The following is a 25,544-nucleotide window of genomic DNA, read 5'->3' as shown; positions in this document are numbered from 1 at the left end:
CCACAGCGCAGCAGAGGAGCTGCCACCTGCAAGGGCGACGCGCATGTGTATGTGTGTATGTGTGTGTGTGTGTGTGGGTGTGTGCCATGCTGTTTATGCAAAAAGCTCATTTCACGCTTCCGCTTCCGTTTTCTATTATGCCCGAGCACAAACAGCGGCAGAAAAACAAAATCATAAATTCGTAATAAAATAAATATGTATAATTTTATCCTTGTTAAAATGTATCCTTGTTGCCTTGGTCATGTAGCCGCCGCCGCAGAAGTTTCGCTTTAATAAATATGCCAAATGCACAAACATAACTTTAATTTAAGTCGACAAAGAGAAGCCAAGAGCTCAACCCACTCATCGCAGCTCATAACATAAAAAAAGGGAAAACTCACATTTCCCACATGTATTTGTTAGCTCAGCGATAAATTAGAGTAAATGAAATTAAGAAACGCGCTAATTAGCGCGAATATCGTCGACAAATTATATTAAATGCAGCCAGTTGATGAGAGCCACTCCTCACAGCATTGGAGATGGAGATGGAGAATTGCAAAAGAACTGAGATTTTGAATTAGCGAATTAGCTGTCGAGGGGAGCGTCGTCTAGCAGCTGCCAGGCTGCAGTTGCTGCTAACTATTCAGAAGCTCTGCATGTCACGCCAGCGACAGCGACAGCGGCAGCGACAGCAAAGACAAACATTAACCCCAAAATGGCAAGGGCACGCTTCAATCTCAGTCAACATTGTTGTTATTGTTGGCGTCGCCTTTGTTTTCGTTGTGGCTGTTGCCACGCATCGTGTCGCCAACAATGTGGCAACATAAAACTATTACCACGACGACATGAACACAACTCCTAATTACCCAGGGATTTGCATTTGTCTTGCGGCATGCAGAAATACCCACGCAACACACATGCCTATGTGTGAGTGTGTGTCTGTGTGTGTGTCAGCGTGTGTTAAGAATATACGATGGCTTCGAAAGCGTCGCATGGCACGTTGGCATCATAAACGACTCTTATCTGCTGTGCCCTTTTCTAGGCCAGGCTCATATATTTGGCCACGCCCAACGCTTGTCTGCCTCCTGCCATTCACGTTTTTCTTTCTTTTCGACTGCTCTCCCCCTCTCTCTCTCTCTCTCTCTCTCCCTCACTCTCTGTCTCTGTGCTGCTGCGGCTCCTTTCATTTTATGGTTTGTCTTGGCGACGCGTCGCCATTTTCTTTTCAGTTCATTGCCGCCATCGCATTTCATCACTTGCCTATTCTAGGCACTGCTCCGACTCCTCGGCTCTTACTATTAAGCCAAAATGTCATTAGCTTGTCTCGTTTATCTTTTAATGAGTGTAAAATAAAAATCGTTCAAGTGTATCTTGGGCGGGGAAACATTGGCCTGTTAAGCCAGCAGCAAATTATCAGTACCTTTTTTTTTTCTTTTTGGCAATGTCTGCTGTTGTTTCTCTATCCACATGGGATCTGTGGCATGTTAAATAGCTGTAAGTGTATTGCCACAGTTTCAAAAAGAACATATTGTATAGCAGTTACAAATTGATCCTTTGGATGAAATGACACGAGCTACTCAGCTGGGTTGTAAGATTTCCATTTACTCATCTAAATACTTTACGATTTGGTTTATTACAAGAGTCTGCTTGCAACATAAACTTTGTAAATAAATATATTTAAATTTACTTAGATGAACAGAAATTCCTAATAATATTTGTAATAATCCCTAACTGCCTTTTCCCCGCATCATCTGTAATGTGCACCCCATCATTTATTCGGGACAGCCCACAACTGCTTATCAATCATTGGCTACATCTTTTAATTCCTGCACTACTCATCTAGTTGGCCTTTATCAATCTGCTGCTGCGCACCCACGCCAGTTCACGTTTCTTCACATGGCGTGCGTATCTGTGCAAAGCGAGTATACGCACCGTTGCACGCCGAGTGTCCAGCCATATTTCAGTCACTTATTCCCTGGCGAGCTGGGCCCGCTCGACTCTCAGAATTTGTTTCGTTTTTTGCTTAAGCTGCCACTTAATCCAGTCGCCTGGCATCGGAGCACCCACTCAGCCCAGCAGCATATCCTCTGGTGTGTTTGCGTGCTCGCCAGGGCACGCGTTTCATGTTGCTGTTGCCCCTCGCAGGAAACTGTGTTGCTGGATTGCTGTAAGCCCTTAATTAAATATTAAATACGCCTAATTGCGCATTTCATAACTCAGGCAACGGCAAATAATTAATTATTTAAGTTAAACTAAATTGAGCCAGTCACGACACACGCACAAAGTTTCGGACCTGCGGGCGAAATAAACAATTATTCGCAGCAACAAAAAAAAAAAAAAAAAAAAACAAAAAAAAACGGCAACTTATTTGTTTGGCAAAAATGCTTTGCCGCTTCTTGGCTGTCTGCGAAAATATAAAGCCACATATTAATAACCGCGAGGCTATAAAGCAACGTAGACAGCCAGCTAAAAGAAAATTCCAAGATCCTTAAATGTTCGTTCGAGTTAAGCTGCATTTGACGTGAAAACCGAAAGAGACTCTGCACAGAGCGTAACGGTAATTGTGCTATTGCCAATGCTTGCAGGAGTCGCAGTGCTCGCTCGCTTTGCTCTAGATTCAAATTTCAGATAATTTGAGAAACGGCTCTGATTAGCTTGCTGTGGCACACGCCGGCAACACAGCTTAAATCATTGAAATTAGAGCCGAGAAATCACAACACCGCCGTCCATTGTTCAGCCACAATTTGCACAACTTTTCAGTGGTTAGAAAACTTTCACAACACACACAAGCGCACACAAGCACACAGACAGCAGGGGAGCGATGGCTGGCGGCAAGGTGGGGGAGCAAGTTGCCCCAAAAACTATTTTCATAAATAGCAGTGGACAGCGCCAAATGCAAACAGTTCCCCGGCGTCGTCTGGGCTTCGTCATTGGCTTTTGGTCCGGCAGTCGTCGCGACGGACGGACGGTTAGCTTGAATCCTTTAAGTTTCTTTTGTTCAAAACGTACTAATGCCCGTTTTTCACTGTGTGATTTATCGGTTTCGAGGTTCACAGTTCGAGTTGCAAATGCATTTTCCGTGTTTGCCTCAGCCAAGCCTCAAGCCGTGCAGACAGCGGACGGCCAGCGGGAGGCGGAGGACGGACGATGGCGGACATTGGACGTTGGACTTTGGCATTGCCAGCCACTAACTAATACAAACTTCAAATGGCTTACGTCCCATTCTCGGCCCCCTCTTCTGTTGCTTCTATCTTTTGCTCTCCCATTCTCTCCATTTCCTATCTCTGCGTGGGTTTTGCAAACTTTTTGGCTTTCAAAATGTCAACTCATTTGAGCCCCTTTTTTTTCAGTGCCCTTCTTCTGTTATAATAACTTTGCGGCAAACTTTGCAATACAATGAGCAGCATTTTTCTTTATCTACTTGAGTATACAACCGTCTGTACTTCACGATTCATTGCATTAACTATCTCAATCATTTACCATAATGCACTTTTGCTGCACTGCTGACAAAAATGTTAAGGAGCATTCGCTGTCTTTGCAGTTGAACGGCTAATCTGTTTGTTATAGGCAAATAGATAAATATTGTATTACTCCCAGTTTGTCAAGAACTCATAAATTTGAGAACTTATAACTGTGTAATCGTGTATAGAGATATTCGGAATTATATTGAATAAAGCACTCAATCGACTTTGCCCATAAAATATCTGTATGTTTAGCTTTTATCAATAAATTTTTAAGTTTTTCTAAGTGTAACTCTAGGCTAGTAAAGTATTCTGTTCTAAAAGGAATAAATATAAATTTCAACTATATCTATATATATAAAAGAGAGTTGTGTAAAAGTGTCCAAGCACTTATAACTCGAGATCTGCTGGACCAATTTTCATGGTTTTTGATTTGTTGGATTTGTCTCCGCAACGAGTTTAGTATAGGGTCTTAAAAATACTGAAAAAATTTGCCGAATACTTGAAAAACGCGGTTTTTTCCCCAAATGTTCAAATTTTTTTTATACCCAGTAGGCTTGGTAACAGTGACAGTTTTGACAATAGTGTAGAAGTAAATAAACAAATGTAGTCAGTCAGTCTACGGTCTCCTGACCTCGAGCAGGCCAGACTATTCAACAAAAAAAAAAAAGACTATTCAACAAAAAAAAAAATTTTTTCCTAATCAAAAAGAAAAATATTTCAAATCAAAAATCTGCAAAAATTCAAAAAAAAAAATCAAAAGATTAAAACCTGACTGTTCAAAAAATAAATAAAAAATTTAAAATTCGAAATTCAAAAAAAAAAAAAAAAGTTAATTATTAAAAAGTGTATTTTTGGCTTTTTATATTTTTGGACTTTTAAACATTCTAAATATTTCAAATCAAAAATCTGAAAAAATTAAAAAAAAAATCAAAAGATTAAAACCCGACTAATCAAAAATAAATAAAAAATTAAAAATTCGAAATTTAAAAAAAAAAGTTAATTATTAAAAAGTGTATTTTTGGCTTTTTATATTTTTGGACTTTTACAAAAGCTAAATATCTCGAAAGTTCAGGTATTTGTTTGTCTCAAACATAAATTTGTGTAAATTATTTATATTTATGTTTCTCGATTGATTTATATGGTTTTGTGTGAGGGCAGTATTACTATTAATAAAAATGCCGCGTCCTAGAAGATCTAATCTTTCCCGGCGGACCCATAATGCAATTAGGCAACGGAATAGCGCGAGTCAATTATCTGACGAAGAGCGAGAAATCGCCCGAGTAAGGCTCCGCGTTAGTACCCAGCAAAGAAGGGCCTTAATTCGTGCTTCTCAAAGAGAGGCAGCCCGTGAAATGGCAATAAGAAATGGTTCAAGGATTGATTTGAATCGAGCAGCGTTTCGATATGATTGCACCATTGATTACAGCTTGAATCGTTTAGTTTGCATTGGTCCAATGGACGTTGTTTGCCAGCATTGTGGCGCATTGAAGTTTGCTGGTGAAACGCCCGGTTTGTGCTGCCTTAGTGGTAAAGTGACATTGCCATTAGTGGTCTCGCCACCAGAGCATTGCGTTCCCTGCTTTACGGCGAAACACTAGAATCACGACATTTTCTAACGAGCACTCAAAAATACAATGCCTGTTTTCAAATGACTTCATTTGGGGCGGAAATTATTGGTAACGGATATAATCCGACATTTAAGGTAATTTACGTTAAAAATGTTATTTTCTATGACTGTCAAAATAAAAAAATAATAAAAAAAAAAAAAATTTTGGAATAATGTAGTTTGTTAGATTTATGTAAAAAGTGTTTGTAAATCTAACTATAACTATGGCTTTGAATTTAAAGATTCAAGGCCAGATTTGCCATCGCATTGGATCATTGCAACCTATTGAAGATGCACAGCCAAAATTCTTGCAAATATACTTCATGGGCAATATGGAAGAACAACTTGACCGGCGTCAAGAAATGAACACAGCTATGAAAAGAGCAATTCTCCAAGATTTGCCTGCTTAGAAATTTAAACCAACCAAAACTGTGCAATGGAACGCGTTTGGTGATAAGAAAACTGATGAGCAATGTGATTCACGCGTCGATACTCAAAGGAAAATTTAAAGATGAGGAAGTTCTTATTCCTAGGATTCCGATGATCTCAAAAGATATGCCCTTTGAATTTATTTGAATTCTCGCTTCGTCTTGCCTTCGCCATGACGATCAACAAGTCACAGGGCCAATCTTTGACTATTTGTGGCCTCAATCTAGAAAATGTGTGTTTTTCTCATGGTCAATTGTACGTGGCAAGCTCACGTGTTGGCAAACCATCCGCATTATTTGTTCTTGCACCTGACCAAAAAACGAAGAATGTCCTTTACAAGGCGCTTGAATGAAAATCCGATTAATAAATTAATCAGAGTGTATCCCAACCTGAACAACATAGCTTTCAACAATTTTTTACCTAGAAATAATATAGAGGGCAATGCAACGTTTGCCGGGCCAGCTAGTAGCTTCTATAGCATATAGAAAATGGGAGTAAATTCAATTTACATATTGAATGCAATGTTGAGCTCTCAGATCTCTATTGACCACCAGCAGCGGATAATCATTAAGGCTAACCACATTTTGACCACATCCGTCCGCTTTTAGCCCATGCACTCTGGGCAATAACTTGACGGCACAAGAGTGGGTTGCAAGTGCAAATGGCAAACCGCGTTTAGCACTTGATTAAATATTGAACAAGTGTAGGAGGGGAGTGGGCAGGGATCCAGCACATTGTGATGGATGGCGAATAGCTTATTGAGTCTGTCATGCATAAGTAAGGCCACAATTTGAGATCCGATTGTGGTTATGCTCGCTGGCCAAGTCAAGTTATGACCTGCACTCAACACTGACACACAGAGAACTAAAAAAAAGGAGTGAAGGAACCGAAATCAATGTCCTACCAGGAAGTGCCTTGGCAATTTGCAATCCTTTGTATCATTACACAATGCTTCCGCAGGGCCCCGGTGAATGTCGCCTGCAGCGTTACGCTGCTGCAATCAAAGCGCCCTGAATCAGCAGCACCAGCACCAGCACCAGCTACAACTACAGCAACAGCAACAGGAGCAGCCGACGCATTAATCCTTCATTGGCAATCAGGCATCGTGCCTTTGCCTCGCCTGGAACCTGTGATGAACTCTCTGTCCCAGAAACGGAAGTTGTAAAAACGCCAACGCCGCACAAAGCAAACATAGACGAAGAATTTTCGGTGTCTGCTGCTGGTTGCCTTTGTTTTGGAGCACTTCTGATGCTTGGCTAACCAGCGGCATGGAACCGATTATAGTATTCTGTATTTGGATTGGAATTTGGAATTTGCCTGGGGACATTCGTCAAACGACGCAGCAGCCGCAGCAATTGTTTCCCTTTTCGCTTTGTTCATTATGCGTCGTCTTCATTCGCCTCTTTCCATTCTCTGCGCAGCCATTGTGCTGAGGCAGAGCATAAACACTGATTGATTGATTAGAGGCCCGGCTTCAAAAACCTAGTCCTTGGAGCTGCAACACGAATCGCTGGCGATATCGTGTATGCGCCAGACACTGGGCAATAAACCTAATGAGAGGCCCTTGAGCAAGTGTCGCATCAATCAAATGCGTATTTAGCGCTTTATATAAGTATTTGTTTTCTATATATATGTATATACATATATATGTATGTATGTATGTATCTCAATATGATGGCAACGATTTCTCTTGACTTGCGATGATTGTTTTCGTGGAGATGTGTGTGCTCATCCGACAGCTGGCGATTAACAAATGAATGAATACATGTAAGTGAGTGATGGCCCTCCTGCCACTCTGCCACTCTGCCACTCTGCCGCCAGAGGCACCCGTGGCACGCTTGCTTGAACACTTTAAGTGGCACTCTGAGCCAGCGGATCAAGTTGCCGTTATTAAAGTTCACCTGAAGCGGCTAAGCTAGCCAATTTCTGTTGATATCGGCGATACCTATCTGCAAATTGGCTACGTGGCAGGCTCAAATGGCACAGATTGGCATTAAATAAACTGGAACTGAAATCAATAGTCTTCTCAATCGCAACGGAGAGCAACTCCCGCCAGTGCTGCAGCATCTCTGCTGGGTCAGCATTGTTGCACGTCATGCCTTCCGTCATGGACACCGGTCAGTGTACACTTTACTCCGCCAGAGCCAACTGTGAATTGACACTCGTTCTCTCTGCGTCTCTCACTCTCTACATCTCACTCCGTCTCTCTCATTCTCGCTCCTCCTCTCTGCCCGTTTATGTAGCTGCTGCTCGCTCCGTATCTGCACCTTTGTCATTCTATGCCACAAAAGAAAATGATTTCATCAAGTGACTTTGCAGCTGTCCACGTAGTATATGTACAGACACCATATCATATATACCCGGGCTGCTGGCTGTGCTGACACACCCTGTTTCATCTCATGCTCATCTCACTTATCTCCGGCGCCCACTCCAGCCTCCTCTGTCTATCCAATTGACCTTGTTGCAAAGTGCTCATTATCGGCTGAAATGCTGTCAATCACGGGATTTCGTTTGTTTTGTTCTGATTTGACTTTCAATTGAATTTCGAATTTGAATATCCGAAAGTGGGCTACGCCCCCTAGCATCGTCCTCTCTAGCGTTAAGCCTCAGCGTTTATGATGAGTTCGCGCTTATTGGTAAAATGCAAACTTTATACATAAAAAATTAATTTGATTATTTTTCCGGGTATATCGCCGGCGTGCTTAGACTTGCGTTAATGATGCCATAATCAACTGTTTTATTACAGTTTAAAAAAAGTTAAGCTCTCACAGACACGCACCCACACACACATAGCTTTTATTGGGCTTAGCTGTAACTTTTTAATTATATCTCCAGCATTTTGCCATTAGAATTCGTTTCGGCTTACCGAGCGTGAGTGGAGCAAATGATATTTAAATGGAATAAAATCAAGATTTATTGGACTATTAAGTGTTGAAACGTTTTTTTATGTCCCGTGTCCATAAAAATCAAGAAAAAGTATAATAAAATCCTGAGCATATAAGAAAAGCGGAGACACAATATTACATCAATTAAATTGGTATTTGAATCCACTCGATAGACTAGGCGCCTAACATACATTGTTCTTGAAGTCCCTCGTAAAGTTTAATCACTGAGCATTTTATATTCCGTATTCCAGAGTTGTGAGTTTACATAATATTTAACATTGAATCAAAAAGCCCCGCTTAAATACATTTCGGAAGTAACTTTCCATTAGTGGTAACGAGTTTATATAGACTTACAATGTTAGAAATATGTAAAACAAATATTTTCAATTAATTTGAAACGATATGAGCAAATTCCTTGGCCCAAAGTGAACACGCCCACTAAATGGTTCGCAGAGTTATAGCTTACATAGAGGGCTCGAGGGCGCTTTACTCGGCTGGTCATCACACACTGAAATGGTGAAGTTTATGATTGCGATCGAAAATTTTAATTAAAATCATAATGAAATAATTGAGAATTTGTTGTTATAAAATTTATGCGTAATGAAAATTTTGGCAATTTCCCATGGCATGCGCAATAACAATAGCAGCAGCAGCAGCAGCAGCAACAGCAGCAGCAACAGCAGAATCGGCCAACAATAACAATCAAGCTTTCATACACAACGTTAGCTGAGTGGGATGAGGTCACGGTCATGGCAACCACAAGGAATTTGCATCTGTAGTGGTCCATCAAAAACGAAGAGCGACTGGCAGAGCCCTAGGGTGGGGGCAGAGCGGCGTGCCAGGGACTCACGGCCGTAAAACAAAGACATTACAGTTGAAATGATGACCCGGACTTAATCGACTTGCCAACAATAATATTTAAATTTAATTTAAATGCTCACATGAGAGCTGGCAAGCAGACGAGCACGCCTGCAAACAAATCGAAGGACACGCATCCCAATCTGCTGGACAATTTGCAAAACGATATGCTTGAAACCGAAAATGTCTGAAAGGTTTCTCGGCAACTCGAGGGGTTTTGCTATGAGCTCACAGCTCAGCCAGCTGGGTAAACGGCATCATTGTTGTATTTGGTTTTTGTATATTTGCGGCGAAGGGACAATAACTTGAAGTCTTTCGCTTAAAAGCACAAAGTGATTGTAGTGTTAGTTGGCGAACGACTCGACCCGATTCCAGTCTAATGACAATTTACGCAAAACTCTCCATGTATATTGTGTGTGTGTCTTTCTTTTTCATTTTTTGAAATGCTTTCTAAGCTGCTGAGAGAGCTTTATGTTTATGTGTTGCTTAGTAGAATTGCCACAGAGCTAAATTATTGAGAGCCCTAGAGCCGTGCTTAAGTACTTAGCTCGCCCTGAGTTAATGCTCTAATGTTATTATCAATTTTTGTTCCTTGGCGATTTGCCACATTTGGTAAGTTTCGACCATTAGCTATTGTTTTTGTGGCCACGACAGCAAAACAAAGTTGCTCGAATTCATGTTGTTCTCTTTGTTGCGATTGCGGTCTAATTGATACAAGAAAACACCAGCAACAAGAGCTACAAAGCCAGCAACAACAACAACAACAACGATGCGAAGTCATCAGCAAAGTTCCAACTGCAGCCAGCAGGAGCTGACAATTGTTTTCAATGCTGTGGTCAGCTTTCTGAGCATATGTCTGCCTGTCCATCAGTCTGTCTATTCGGCTGCCAATCGCATACTCACCCAGAGGGGGAGAAGCAAGCAACGGCACACAGCACACTCACTCACTTTCAATCTATTTCAAATGTCAGAGACCGTTTGCTGCTCCTCGTCAATCACATAGTATATCGAGCTGCAACTGCAGCACGCTGCGTATGGGCAATGCCAGCGCCAACGTGAGTTTGGGTTGCAAAGGCTTTTCGTTTGCTGTTTGTTTTTTGTGTTTCCCAGCTTTTAAGTTTGAAGCACGTCGGCACTGCTGAAACTTGTGCACGCGTGTCATTTAAATTCCTTACAAAGTTGTCAAACTGACAAAGGGTGGGCGTTACGCGACGGGACTGCTGCAGCAGAGGCAGCAGTGGCAGCAGAGGCAGCAGTGGCAGCAGTGGCAGCAGCGGCAGCTACAATTTATACGCCGCTGCAACTTTGGCAAGCAACGTGGCCAGTTATCAATAAGCATAGGGGCATCAATTCAAATATGATTACATCCATCCAACTTGCAACTTTTACTCACTCATACAAGCTCTCTCTCCTTACGCTCTCCGACTCGTTGCAGCTCAGCTCGAAAAATGCACAGACACGTCGGAGTGGTAGGAAGTTCTAGAATGCCCAGACCGAGGCAGGGCTGGCCCTCTCTGCATGCCATTTTCAATATGCTGGCTCTGAGCTGCATTATAATCTCCGATTTATTGCTGAACGGTAAGTATGATTACATCAGTAAGTGCGGCTTATATGTTATATAAGCGTAAACGGGTTAAGCTCAATTTGTATATATGCATTGGTCTGCCCCGCTGTCCGCCCCTCCTCAGTGTATGTTTACGCTTTCCATTAAATATTTATTATGCCAACTGCGTGCACAAATGTGGTTAAAATTGATTATTCAATTTAACGAATGACTGTTAATATTATGCATTGCAGTCAACCCACACACACACACACTCACACTCACACTCACTGTATGCAGTCAGTTTATTAAATGTTACGTAAAATTCTTGCACTTCTTCAGCCCATGTGATGAATATCGTTCAATTAAAGTTTTCATAGCTTGGCCGACCACAATTGGCCAGCTTTATATGTGATAAGATGAGTTTAGCTACACTTCAAGAGTTATATAACTTTCAATTAGTCAGACGCTCATTAATATCATCATTGATTTATAAGTACTTGAGGACAGATTCGTGTTTTAATAAACATTATTTATGTAAGACACTTCACGGCATTGAAGAGTTCATTAAATTGAAATTAAGATTTCATGCGTTTCACTGCTTGCCAATTAAGTCACAGATTCGTATTCGAAATTCAAGAATATTTATTTATTACTTTTGCAATATTTTCATTTGGTTTCCCTCTGGTTGGCTTTGTGAAAATCATATTAATGCCGAGCCGTTTACTATATTAGGTTACATTACTCATACGCCATGTGAGTATGTGTGTGTGCGCTGTTAATGATTTAACAGAGCCTGCGCCACATTTTCCAATTAAAGCAAAACGCAAAAGTAAATGAGAATGGGAATGAGAATGGAAATGAAAAGAAAATAAATCACATTAAATTCAAGCCGAACAGCGGCTCTACATACATTGTCATAAATTAACCTGTAAACGGATCCGACTGCAGACACCCACAATTCCAGCAGCACACACATATCCGATCCTTGAAAGCACGTAATTAAGTTTTTACACCGTGACGTAATCGAATTTAAGGCATAGGCCATGGACTCCAATGGACTACAGTGGCCGTATGCTCCATCTCAGTGCGTTGCACTTGAACACTTAAGTGTATCGCAATGAGAGCAAGAATGCCTTATAAGCTGATTACGGCGCCCCACTGAACGTTTCTTTCATGTCGCTTTCTCTTTCTTCACTCACTTGCATAGTACATGGACTGAAGGATCTGAAGATATTTGTGCCGGAAGCCGTCATCATGGGCAACGCAGCAACATTGTCCTGCCAATACGATTTGGAAAAGGTAAGTGAGACTCCTGCGGGGAGTGGGATTGATACCTGCAATGGCAATGGGCACAGGAACTTGCATGGAAACGAGAAGGAGAACGGAACGGAATGGAAAGGAGAACGGAGACAGCATTGTTGACGGCAATTGCTTGCTTAATTATTATAATTATTAGCACTTTGTCTTCACAGTCGTAGTGCTCGTTCTCGTTCTCAATCTTATGCTCGTTGTCCTTGTCGAGGACATATTGTTCTTCATCTGTTAGCTCCTGCCCCTGCTCCTGCTCTCACGGCTTTCATTAACGCTCTTTCTTTCTTTCAGGCGGCGCTCTACTCCGTGCGCTGGTACTTCGGCCAGGAGGAGTTCTATCGCTACGTGCCCCGCGAGGCCACGCCCACATTTGTCTTTCCCGTTGCTGGCATTAATGTTGACGTAAGTGAAATACAGCACACGATCACGGATCTGTCCGCTCTATGACAATTGCTATAATATTTATTAGCATTTCGATCCTTTTCTCCTCTTTGTAATATTGTCAATTAAGCGAACAAATCAGAAAAAATATCGAGCTCTAGGAGCTGCGCATGTGTCGCGCTCGCTCTAGCAAAGCTTTCATTTTAACAAATGGAAATGCGCAAACATTCAAATATTGTGTAAATATTTATTTAAATGCGGACAATGGCGACTGGGCGCCAAATGCAGCCAACGGCAACAACAATACCAATAACAGCAGCCAGGCAGCCAGCAGCTTCTAAATCTGCGCCACTCTGTCTCTTTTTTATTATGTACCTTGTCTCTCACTCTCCTCTCTCTCTCTCTCTCTCTCTCTCTCTCTCTCTCTCTCTCTCTCTCTCTCTCTCTCTCTCTCTCTCTCTCTCCACCTCTCTATCTGACACTATCTCACTCGCCAACTCTCTCTCTCTTTCTCTTGACCATGCTAACTGGCAGTTATGCACGGTTTTTATTTAAAATTTATTTTGCTGTGTCGCGCTTCAGTTTGTGTATTCCAGAATGTATGAGGATGTGTGTGTGTGTGTGTGTGTGTATGTGTCGTCCACAATTTGAAAAGTGCGAATACAACTAACTGAAATATTGCGCAATGTGCAAAATAGTTTATGGTGCGAATAGAAACAACTAAAGCAGCGCCACCTCTCGCTGAATACAGTTTCGCATTCATGTTTGTATTTATACCCCGTACAATATGCCCACAAAAGGTATATTAGTGAAAACTAAATACATGATATTACTTTAAATTGTGTAAATATATTAATAAAAAATTAGAGTTAATAATTGCTAATTGATAATAATCATAGTAAAAGGTAGGGTAACCCACCGTCGATCATTTCAGCAGGCCAAGAGTCTGCATCCTTGTCGGCATTCGCTTTGTGCTGCGCTCATTAATAAAAACAACAGCCGCAAAGTACGCAATAAATTCCTGCTCGAGTGCAAAGCGACAAAAATTTTTCGGACAGCATTTAAAATGCTGCTCAAACTAAAAAAAAAAAAAAATAAATAAAATAAAATACTATTTAATATATATATATTTTCTAAAGAACACGTTTATTCCGTGCAAGTTGCACAGGACGGAAGCTAAATTAAAAAATAAATGCTTGACTTGGCTCGACCCGTTAAATTCCACCTCTACGATTACGCGCTTAGTTAGACCTGTAAAATGTATAGTGATTTGCCAGACTATATATATAGCTCAGAGCACCCTACGCTATGTTGCACTTGCTTGGGAAACAAATCGCTTGTCATATAATCATAAATAAACCAAATTGAATTCGCCATGAACAATAAATAAATTTTTCGTTTTTTCTGCTTTTTTTTTGCAATTCTTTTATACACGAAATATAAATTGAAAACTCATCCGCCCGCATAAAAAATTTCCAAACTCATTTACCAGCACACCATGAAACATTTTTCAAATTCGCAAGTGCCCAAACTTAAATAATAATAAATAATGGCCGCGCGAGAAGGGCGATCGATTGAGAGCTGTTTGGGCTGCTTTGGCTTTCATATTGTACAGTGAAACAAAACGAACTGTGCGCTAATAAATATAATTTGCATTTGCGTTCTGAGCGTCATATTCTATCTCTGACTGCCATTTCCCCTCCATTATATATGTATGTGTATAGCTTTCCGTTCGGGTTTGGGCCCCGAAAAGGGGGAGGAGGAGGCAGGCTACATCAATCAGCGGTAGTAGCAATCGGACTTGATTAATTTGTCCTGATTGTGTCTTTAATTTGCACTCTCTATGTGGTAGCTGGGCGGACAAAAAGTAAAAAATAAAAGGAGTGGAGAGAGGGAGAGAGAGAGAGAGAGAGAAAGGAAAAGCTCAATGAATGCGAGAGAAGTCTGTTGAAACGTTAATTTGCCACTAATTGGCATTCAAAAGCATTTTCGCACTAATTAAATATTTCGATTACGATTGTCTATAGCTGCGTTGGGAGGGCTTGGCATGTTAATTATTTTGCTCAATACTTTTTATGGCATGGCTTATTTGGGCACTGGATTGGAAACTATTCAGAAGCACTCCTACATTGGCATTGGAATCAATTCGCAAATTATGCGCCTACTCAGGGTGCGCGCAGTACAAGTGGCATTAAGTACAAAACTAAATTTTATTCATGCAAATTTGCCTCTCCCTCGCTCTCATCCTCTCTTTGTGTGTGTGGAAACAAGCAAACTACTTGAGTGCAGTGGGTTATGAGCCGCAAAAGGTGAAAAGCACACAGCCACAAAGAGAGAGCGGGAGAGAGAGACAGCAGGAGAGTGAGAGCGAGTGAGAGTCCATTGGTTAATGCAACTGATTTAGCAAGCAAGCCCGCTTTGCAATTAAGTTTGAAGGCTATTCGCAGCTCTGCTCCAACAGATGTTGGTCATGCTGAAAGGCAGTGTTTGAGAGTGAGTGGAAATGAGAGAAAAAGGAAAAAATAAAACAAATACAGAACAGAGAAAAGAAAATGTTCCACATCCCAAGGCAACGAATCGAAATGAAGCGCCACGTTTTCTAATTTACATTGATAGCTGCTGCTGCGGCGGAGGCGGCTGCTGCTGCTGCTGCTGCTAACGAAGGCAGAATTCAAAGGCCATCTAGAGCCACAAATGCAAATTGAAATGGAATTTTTAAGTTATGCCAAGGCAAACACCAAACCCACACACACACACACACACACACACTTGCTGAGCGGGGTTACGAATGCCGTTTGAGTCAAGTCGAGATAGAGAGTGTAGAGAGCTGCAGGCGAAATGATGGCAAGTACCGTAATTGAGATTAAAACATTATAACTTGACTTGTTTTACTTTCCTAAATCATTTCAAGCAGCTAAACACGCCTAATGAGAAAAGTTCAGCCCGCGCCTATTATGATTATGCACATGCATAAATATTAGTGAGTGTGCGATATATCTGTGTTCGTGTGTGTGTGTGTGTGTGTGTGTGTGTTTGGTGGGCGATTCATATAAAAAGATGGGCGTGTACTCAGACTCGGCCGCACTCGGGACAGCACTTCAATTGCAGCTGCTTCAGCTACTGCAATTGCAGCTGCGCCTGACATGCCATGCACTTGTGGGTGTGCGCATGGGTATGGATGCCACATGGCTAGCCGGCCAACCAACCAACCAACCGACCGACCGACAGACAGACAGGCAGTCCGACCGACCGACCAAGTGCACTCCTGTCGCCCACTTGAGCGTTATTGGAATGTAAATGTATGCAGATCAGGAACAGGGCACGGGGTTAACTGTAAGGCGCACCGCGGATTCACCCTCCACGACGCGTCACGAGACTTCAAAAGTCATTCAACATAGAAATGCACCTTGCAGCAGCACACGGCACACGGCAAAGGGCACACGTCACATGTCAGTCGCGATAAAATCAACAACAACAACAACAACGATGTTAACAGCTCTGCGACTGTACAAAAAGGGGCATAATAATCATCAGGTTAAATGTAATTAAATTTTTAATTTAGAGACAGCGTCAGGCGCGCTGGCAATCTTCAATTAAAAGCCACAATTACCATGGCCCCCAGCTGAGCCGAGCTGGCGACTGCGCCGAAGGAGCCGGCGAAGGGGTGCTGGCAACAGGAATAGGATATGCCAAGTGCTCAAAACTTTTGCGGCTTATTCATTGTCTGCAGCAATAAAAAAAATCCAAGCCATGCCGCTGAATAGCCGGGCCTGTGCTGGGGTTTGAGCCTGGTCTTCGCACTCGGCCTTGTCTGCCTCGTCGGTCTGCCCAAAATTGTGCGCCCTGCAAAGTTTTTGCTCACTGTCAACACGGAAGGAATTATTCCGCATTAAGTTTGCGGTAATGGCAGCGGCGGTCACACACCGCGGAGTGTCCTCTCTATATATATCTCTCCCTCTTTCTCTTTCTCAGCAGCGCGCTAGTGGCTCGACCGGGCATTGTTGTTATTGCTGGCGTTTGCTTTTAACATTGTTAATAACCCGACACGCCTCCGCCGCGCATTTATGCACAGCAATGTGCCCTTAAAATTAATGCACTCTCCAGTTGGCGCTTGCCGCTTGCAAGAACCAGAAGACTCAGACGGCAACAGAAGTGGCCAAAAACTTTGCGCCTGGCAGCGCCCAGAGCAGACCCCCTGCTGCCGCAGGAGCCATTTGACTTGCTTCAGGGGCTCAGGCAGCCACATCTCAGTGTCTGCTGCTCTCCGGTCTCCCTCTCCCCTTCTCTCTCTCTCTCTCTCTCTCTCTGGCTGTTGTTAATTAGATGCACGCCAAGTGGGCGAGTCAATGCTCCCTGTTGTTGGCCTTCTAAGTTGCGAAAGTTTAATTGAGCACTGCATGGGGTGTGATATATGCTTCTAATTATGATTTTTCATCATGCTCGACAAAGCAGCTTCAGAATTGCAAATTAATTGCAAGTCCTTCACGTGCGAAATAGTTTTGTTAAAGGACATTTGCAATAGTTATCTATAATTATCAAAGTGCATTTGCGAAATATGAGCAGCCAAACATTAGGTGAAGGCTGAATAATTTATATGTATTTAGTCATAACGAATAACCCGCCTTGGCTATGTTCAAAGCAATTAAATATATGCTTTAGATGTGTCCCACATCCAAACAACGAGTCTAAGTGCTTTATTCAAAATAATTACGAAGCTCTGCCGGACAATTAGACAGTCCATACACAAAAAGAATAATTGCATAATTTAGCCAAAGCCTTAAGAGCATTTCGATTCGGTTTTGTTTGTATTTTGTTTGCATATCAATTTTCATTACTGACCCAATCGACTGACAAATTCCATTAAAATTTGAGCATAATTCATATCATTCGGTTGTCGTTAGAGCAAGTAAATTTGTAAGCTAATAATTTATTTTGGCAACTCTTTGATATCTAATAACTATAATATCTTATGATTTGGCTGGCATTTGATTAGGATGTTTGTAGTGCTGCTAAGTGCCCTTTGTGAGCTGGCGACTTACCACAAGGAATGCCGGTTGCATGCCACATACTTTATGCTGCAGATAAATTTGTTGCAGTTGCTGGCCTTGGCCAAAACGTTTGACAAATGGCCACAAATGAACATAATAAATAAAAATGGGAATTGCGAAATGCAAAGCGAACTCAAGACAAGCCCAGCACGTGGCTATATACAAAATGTATGTATGTATGAGTATATAGTTGTATGCTGGCAACTAGCTGGCGGCTTGGTCTGTCCATGTGATGTTGTCCATATCCCAGATCCCCGCAATTCTCTGGCACGGCATTCACATGTCCTCAACAATGAGCACAATAAAAAGCAATGCATTTTCCAAACACCAAAAATTGTTTACAGCAGCGACAACAACAACAACAACAACAACAGCAGCAACAACAGCCGCAACAAATAGAAGAAGAAAAACCGCACCGGAAACATCTCATTCACTAAATTTGTGGTCGGTTTTTGCCTGGCGCACTGCGTACTGCGCTCAGCGCTCAGCGCTCAGTGTTCAGTGTTCAGTGTTAGGCAGTCGAACTTCTGAAATGCCAACGGGCAACTGTGAGCACGAACGGCGCGTGGCGGGGATGGGAGTGGGGGAAATGAGGTGGCTCTGGAGAAGGTTGAGAGGAAGCGGGAATGGAAGCGGGAACGAGCCGCCAACGCTAGCGCCGTTAGTTCCAACAGAGCTGGAGGCAACGGAAATTCGGAATGACATAATACGTGCCCATGTGTGTGCCACTGTGAGGAAGTGTGTGTGCGTGTTTGTGTGTGTGTGTGTGTGTGTGTGTGTGCGCAGAGTGTGTGGCTGGCTGACTACCGCGACTTGAGTTGATACAGCAATAATTCATAAAGTGTTGCATGCAAACGAGGCTGCAGCTGAGCCACACACACAAAATATCTATGTATGCATATGATTGTGTGTGCATATATATATGTGTGTGTGTGTGTGTGTGCGTGTGTGTGTTGTGCATGCGACAGAGTTGGTAAAAATTAAAATTGCTGCACAACAAACAGCGGAAACTCAGCGAGGGGCCAACAAAAGCAATGAGAAGCGCGGCTGCAGCTGCAAAAGTGCACACACACACTCACACACACACACACACACGCATACACACAGACACGCACACAGAAGCCGTGGGCTAGATGGCCGGGAGGACCTGGCAATGGGGGCATTGCAATGCATTGTATTCTTACAACTCGACGTTGGCTGCTCAGCCGGCGAAGCGGTTTTGCAGTAAAGTTATTATTTCATAAAGCCAGAATTATTGAAACAATACTTTACTCTCACACTCGCTTGCACACACAGACACACGCACACATACCACACACATGCCGCACACACAGACACTCATGAGTGTGCGCCTGTCATGTAAAATTGTGCTTTAGTAGCATAATTTTTTATGCAACAGAGTTGCAGCTGCGGCAACTAAGGCAATAAAAAATATAAATAGAAATTAAAAGCCAACAAATAAAAAAATAAATACAAAAACAGGAAAAGAACGCAACGACAAAACTTTTTCAATGCGACAAAAGCAACTTGAGTTGAGTTGAGTTGAGTTGAGTCGTCGAGTAAAGTCGAGTCGAGTCGAGTCGAGTCGAGCTAAGCTGCGATTCAATTTGCTAGCCTACGGCCAGGCAGGCAGAGCAGCAAAAAGTGCCGCAACATTTTCATATGAGTAACTAAAATGTGAGTGTATGCCTGTCTCTCTCCCACGCACTCACCCTCTCCATCTCTCTGGGTATATAATTCTTCAAAATAGCAGACATTTGTGTTTGTTGGCGCGCTTCCTGGCACTGCCACTTCCGTTTCCGCCCGCCATGAAGCACAACAACAAGAACAACAACAGAAAGAGCAGCAACAAAGTCGCATGCAATTAAATAAATATGATAACAACGCGAGGCAGCCATCATTCCAGGCAACCGCTGAGGACAACAACGAGGATGACGTCAACGACAAATAGTTAAATAAATAAAAAGTTGAGAGAAAGACAATATTTAAATATTTATGCTGTTCATGCATACGTACACACATATATACGTATGCATATGTATGTGTGTATATTTGTACGCAAATATTTATATATGTGTATTTGATAACATAATTAACATCATTAAATGCTTTGAAAAAGCTAAGCAGTCGTAAATGCGGCAAATTGAAACTTATATACGACGGGATAAACTACAAACATTTCGCAATGCTCATAGAGTAACCCGAAATGAAAGGAAAACATTTGCCATCGAGTTATATAATGTTTTGATGTTATTTATGCTTTACGCCATGCCAACAGATAACGCCATGAATAATGTATAATTATTCAAAGCGGCTAATCCTGTCCACGTTGAACACTGTAATCACTAGCCATCCAGCTGTGCAACAGGCACTCGTGACCCGCGCCAACTTCGACTGCAGCCATCCAACTGTGCAGGCGAACTAAATTGTTGCACTCATAACTCGTCTGCCCGGATGCCAAATGCGGCCATTACTAAGCTACATTCTGTGGCATTGTAAGGTAGTAATTTTGCAGCTGGGGTAGACTCAGTCTACCCAGGGTGCTCTCACAAGAAAATTTATTTAATTGAAATAGTGAGACACCAGGGGGGTGGGGAATATCTAATGTTAATGGCCGGGAAATGGGAGAGGGGGGGGAACTTTAATGCGGGGACCGCCACTCACGTGTACCGCTTGCCTTTCTCTCTTCGTTTCTGGGCCCGCCGTCGAACTTTGCTGCGTATCGCCTCTTTTCTTTTCTTTGCTGCGGCCTTCTTTTCCCTCGCTGCCGTCAAACTTTACACTGCTCGCCGTTTTATTCAACAAAATCGTCGATTCACCCTTTTTTTTTCAATTTTCTTTTATTTCTTTGCCGCTTATTCTAATATACCACTCAAAATCACTCGCCAAAACTTAACACGACTATCTTCAAAACCGACTCGCCAACGACTGCCTCGATCTCTCGCGCTCGCTCAAAAGCGCTCGGCGTCGGCGACGCAACTCTCCGCTTACAATTCTCCACGCAGGGTTGCGCCGCCGATCGCCGATAAATCAGCGCTTTGGGCGGCATTTCAAATGCGAATTCAAATTAATATAGAATATATTAAACTAATTTTTACCTAATCTCTAATTCCTACGGCTAAATCTTACTGACTACAAAACTAACCCTAATTAAGCCTACTTAATTTACTAACTTAACTCTAAATCTTAATCGCTACAAAATAAACTAAATACTTCATAAATTTCAATAATAGTCCAATCAAAATAAACATTTTCCATTTTAACTCCAAACTAAACATTTCTCCATTCTCTTTATAAACAGCCCCTCTTTCTTTCATAACCAAAATAACTCTTCATTTCAAACAATCGTGAGGCGGTGACTAGGGAGCCGCCTCACACCCCCCCCTTACTTAATCAAGGAGACGACCACGGCTCCTGTGGCCGCCACCGTGACATTATAAACTCCGGCATCCGACGTCACCTTGAAGCGTGTGCGGCGATGTCGGCGACCGCAAGCCTCCGCTTCTCTTTTCACCAATTCCACCACTTCTTCGGCCAGAATCGCGCCCTCCGGGCGCACTGTCCAATCCCGCGGGATGGACACGAAGACCTCTTGTCCCGCGCTATCCTCCGCGCTCGACTGGGACGCCTCTCCTGCTTCCCATCCCTCGAGGACATCCTCCAGCTCTCGCCGGTGGCTCGACCCTGCCAGCCGGGGATCATTCAGCTTCCGCCATTTTGGCCGCGGCTCAGCGTCGTCTGTTGGCCGTCTCCGTCGGTCCGCCCTGCCGCTGCTCGGCACTCCGTCGACGCACGGGGACCTGGCACCTCGATCCCGGCGACCTGCACTAGCCCGTCGACTCGTGCGTTCCGGATAATATACCGGCTGGGCCAATCCACGTCTGTTCTCCACGGCCCCCGGAACATAGCGAAATGCGACCCGCGCGGAGTCGCGGCGTCGGCTATCGCCTCGCTCATCCCCTAATCGTCGCCGTGTAGTCGGCATCGGTTCCGCCTGCTCTCGCTGCTCGCCCCTCCTCGTCCAAAGTTTCTCAGGCTCTCCGGCTTCCACTCGCGACGCCACCCTCGAGGCAGGATTTAGGGCGGAGGGACAGTGTTCCCTGCCGCCTTCTACCTCGCGTGGCGGGAGCTAGTCGGGGACCTCTTCTGCATTGCCCTCCTCCTCGCTTCCATTCGCAGCCCAGGGTGTCGGGCTGGCCCAGCCCTCTAACTCCTCATCTGTCGATATGTTCAGGATCTCCGCCTCGGATGGAGTCGGCGAAGCGGGAGTAGACGCCGGCTCTTCCGCGTGCGGTGGAGTACGCTGCACTCCAGGCGCTGGTATGTACAGCGTAGTGAGACGTCCTCCCAACACCATGATTGCATCCTCCAGAGCCACCGATAAATTGATAGTGGAATGATGGATGGAGGGGACTGGGCCGGCGTGTGGCTGCCTCTCCCACGACGACCCTTGAGGAAACGCATCCTCCCACTCCTCGTCACCACTGATCGTGATTATGTCTTCTTCCATTTCGCTCATCTGTGGGAATTAGAACATTAATATTCGCTCTCTCTCGTATCTCTTCTTGACCAAAACGGTTAATGCGTTAGTGTAAGATTAGCGAGGTTTTCAAAGAGGTGGTAGAGGGGATAGCGGGGTTTCATGCAATCGAGACTCTTTTATTCTCCGAGCGGCGTGCCAATGCTCGATTTGCGCCGATCGGATCTTCCCTCCTCTTCTGTTTCTTCTCTCAGCACCGTTTCGCCGGTCTCCTCCTCCTCAGCGTAAAAAGGCTTAAGCTGGGAAATGTTGGCCACCCTCTTCTTTCGTTCGCCCGCTCGAGTGAGTCGCACCACGTTGGGGGAAATGAAGTGGACGACTTTGTAGGGACCATCGAATTTGGGCGCCAATTTCGCCGCGAAGCCCTCCGCTGCGCTGGACAGCTGGTGCTGCCGCAGCAAAACCATCGACCCTAGCGCGGGTCTCCACTCTCGTCGGCGCAGGTTGTAATACCTGCCTTGGTCCTTCGACGCCTTTTGCAGATTGTTACGGGCCACTTCGAAGATTTCTTTCATCATCTCTTTCCGTGTTTCTAAGTCGATTTCCCTCGTTGCCGACCCGGGAGTGACCTCGTCGTAAAGCGTAGACGGGAGGCGAGGCTCTCTACCCATCATCAGGAACGCAGGCGTGAATCCAGTAGAATCCGCGACACTAGAGTTGATCGCTAACGATATCTCTGGTAGCAGCACATCCCACGAACTCTGATGTCCCTCGATGTACTGGGCTATCATCGTTTTTACGGTGCGATTGGTCCTCTCGGTCGGATTTTCTTGCGGGGAGTACGGGGCAGTGAACTGTATCCGCACCCCTAAGGACTCCATGTATGACCGAAATCCCTTACTCGCAAACTGCGCGCCGTTGTCACAGACGAACGTCTTGGGGACTCCGAAACGAGCCAAAATACGCTCCCTGAAAGCCGCTTGCAGCAACGCCGCGGTTGCCCTCTTCAATGGCACCAGCTCCACCCATTTGGCGAACGCATCATGGAACACAAGCAACATTGTGTTCCCGCGCTTCGATCGAGGCATGGGACCTACGAAATCCGCGCACAGAATCGACATGGGCTCCGCTACTTGCCTGGTCAGCATCTGACCCGCCGGTTTGCGTTGCTCGCTCTTAAACTTTTGGCACTCCTCGCATCGCTTCACATATAGAGCCGCTTCACGGAACATCCCCGGCCAGTAGTACCTTTGCGCCAACCTCATAACCGTCTTCCTCACGCCTTGATGCCCTGCTGTGGGAGCGTCATGGCACTCTTGCAGCACTCTTTTCCGCTGGTGAGTTGGGACGCACAATTTCCAGGGAATGTAGTCTTCGTCGTCCACCCGGTGGCCAAGGTTACGGTACAGCTGCCCGTTCTCCTCAACGTAATCTTTGTACTTCTCTGGATCCTCCTTGATCCTCCCGCGCATCCTCGCTATCCATTTGCAAGGGGGATGGGCTTCCATCATTCGCTGGCAGCTTTCCACAGGTTGTCGAGAGAGTGCGTCGGCCACAACATTCAGCTTCCCTCGTCGATAGCGGATGTCGAATTGAAACTGCTGTAGCTCCAACGCCCACCTCGCGATCCTCCCCGTGGGACTCTCTATCGAATTAAGCCACTTCAATGCCAAGTGATCTGTAACTACCTCAAATCGATAGCCTTCGAGGTAGCAACGCATCTTCCTGATAGCCCAGACAATTGCTAGGCACTCCTTTTCTGTAGCTGAATAATTGAGCTCCGCTTTCAACATCTTTCGACTAGCGTACGCAATCACCTTTTCCTCGCCTTCGACCTCTTGTGTGAGCACCGCGCCCAAGCCGTAGTCGCTGGCGTCCGTCTGTAGTATGAACCTCGCCGAAAAATCGGGACACGCCAACACTGGCGCGGTCGTAAGACTCTCTTTCAACTGCTTCAGTGACTCCTCTTGCTCGTCGTTCCATTCCCATTTGTGGCCTTTCTTCAGGAGTCTCGTCATTGGTTCCACCATCGATGCAAAGTTCGGCACGAATCGCCTGTACCACGACGCCATTCCCAAACACTGCCGCAATTCTTTGAGAGTCGATGGTGTCGGGAAGCGGCGGATAGCCTCGACCTTTGCGGGATCTGTGCGTATCCCCTCTTCGCTGATGACATGCCCGAGATAGACCAACCTTTTCCTGAAGAAGCTGCATTTCTTCCGGTTTACTCGTAGGTTGGCTTTCCTCAATCGGCGGAAAACTTCCCTCAAGTTCTCTACGTGCTGCGCTTTCGTCGCGCCGATCACCACAATGTCGTCTAAGTATGCAAAAGCATGCGGCTCCATGTCCGGCCCTATTACCGTGTCTAACGCCCTCTGAAACGTAGCGCCTGCTGAATGCAAGCCAAATGGCATGACTCGCCATTGAAATAATCCTCTCCCCGGGACCGTGAAAGCTGTGCATTCTCTACTGTCTGCTGCCATGGGGATCTGCCAATATCCGCTCTTCAAGTCCAGGGTGGATATGTATCGTGCGTGCCTCAGCCTCTCGAGAATGTGATTGATACGTGGAACTGGGTAGGCGTCTGGGATTGAGTGCGCATTCAGCTACCTGTAGTCCACACACATACGCCAATCTCCGGTCTTCTTCTTTACCAGAACGATAGGGGCACTATGCGGGCTCCGCGACGGCTCGATGGCTCCAACTCTAATCAATTCGTCTACCTGTTCGTCAATTACTTTCCTCATAGCCGGATTCTTGGGATAATATCTTTGCTTAAGAGGCTTATTATCCCGCATCCTTATGCTATGCTCGGCGATGTTTGACACTCCATCCAGTCCCTCGAAAAGCGCCAGCTCTACTTCTAGGAACTCCTTCAGCTCGTCTTCTAGGTCCTCCGGCCACCCTGTGTCGTCGGGGGAAGACTCTGCATTCTCCTCATCCTCTTCTTGGTCCATTAGGCTCTGCGGTGACCGACTACTCCGAATTTCGTCTACATCCTCCGCCTCCAATCCCACCAACCTAACTTCTGGGGGATGCTCCTTTGGCTCGTCCTCCAGATTCTTTGTCCTCGCCAGCTGAGGACACCTCCCGAGCTCTCTTTTCGGGATCGTGCGACATTTCTTGATTGGCTGATCAGATGGTCCGTCGCCCTGCGACGTGCCCTGCCCATCGATCGGCAATCCTCCGTCCGCTGACGCCGCGCCCTCTCTCCGCGTCGGGGACCAACGTGGTGTCTCGGGGCCTCTCTCTCGTTCCTTCTCGCGAATCCTCGATCGAGCAAGCGATTGTGGCCCTCCAGGCTGATCGCTTTCTTTCGATTCGTGTGGCCCGCTTCTCAGGGACGTCTCTTCGTTCGGCTTCTTCTTCATCCTCATGGTGAGCGCTGCATTACCACAACACAATGTGGTGTCCATAACGCACAAGAAATCCATCCCCAGGATAAGGTGGTCCAGCATCGCCGGCATGACGAGCAACGTCATCTTTGCAACCTTTCCTGCGAGACTCACCTCTACGCTTATCCTCTTCGTTATCTCCAGCGTAGATCCATCAGCCAA

The 25,544-nt window shown here is 44.7% G+C and overlaps 2 protein-coding genes across 5 annotated transcripts in view; one reads left to right on the top strand and one right to left on the bottom strand.

The window, feature by feature from the left end:
• Positions 1-25,544, top strand: part of beat-VI (Immunoglobulin domain-containing protein beaten path VI) — a 76,735-nt gene that overhangs the window by 41,857 nt on the left and 9,334 nt on the right. For 2 of the 3 annotated variants that reach the window (XM_089462899.1, XM_018000682.2), the window contains 3 exons: positions 10,657-10,799; positions 11,975-12,066; positions 12,370-12,480. In XM_089462899.1, coding sequence (XP_089319025.1) covers positions 10,670-10,799; positions 11,975-12,066; positions 12,370-12,480 — 333 coding nt within the window. In that variant the 5' untranslated portion in view covers positions 10,657-10,669. The remainder of the gene's footprint in view (positions 1-10,656; positions 10,800-11,974; positions 12,067-12,369; positions 12,481-25,544) is intronic. The other variant, XM_089462898.1, reaches the window with a different exon arrangement.
• Positions 20,318-25,544, bottom strand: part of LOC149270621 (uncharacterized) — a 9,950-nt gene continuing 4,723 nt past the window's right edge. For both annotated transcript variants that reach the window (XM_089462900.1, XM_089462901.1), the window contains exon 2: positions 20,318-22,026. In XM_089462900.1, coding sequence (XP_089319026.1) covers positions 21,637-22,026 — 390 coding nt within the window. In that variant the 3' untranslated portion in view covers positions 20,318-21,636. The remainder of the gene's footprint in view (positions 22,027-25,544) is intronic.

This window comes from Drosophila arizonae, chromosome 2 (genome assembly GCF_054131065.1).
Source record: "Drosophila arizonae isolate 15081-1271.41 chromosome 2, UAZ_ARI_1.0, whole genome shotgun sequence".
NCBI lineage: Eukaryota > Metazoa > Arthropoda > Insecta > Diptera > Drosophilidae > Drosophila > Drosophila arizonae.
The sequence above is the reverse complement of the archived record's forward strand: the minus strand, read 5'-3'. Positions and strand labels throughout refer to the sequence as shown.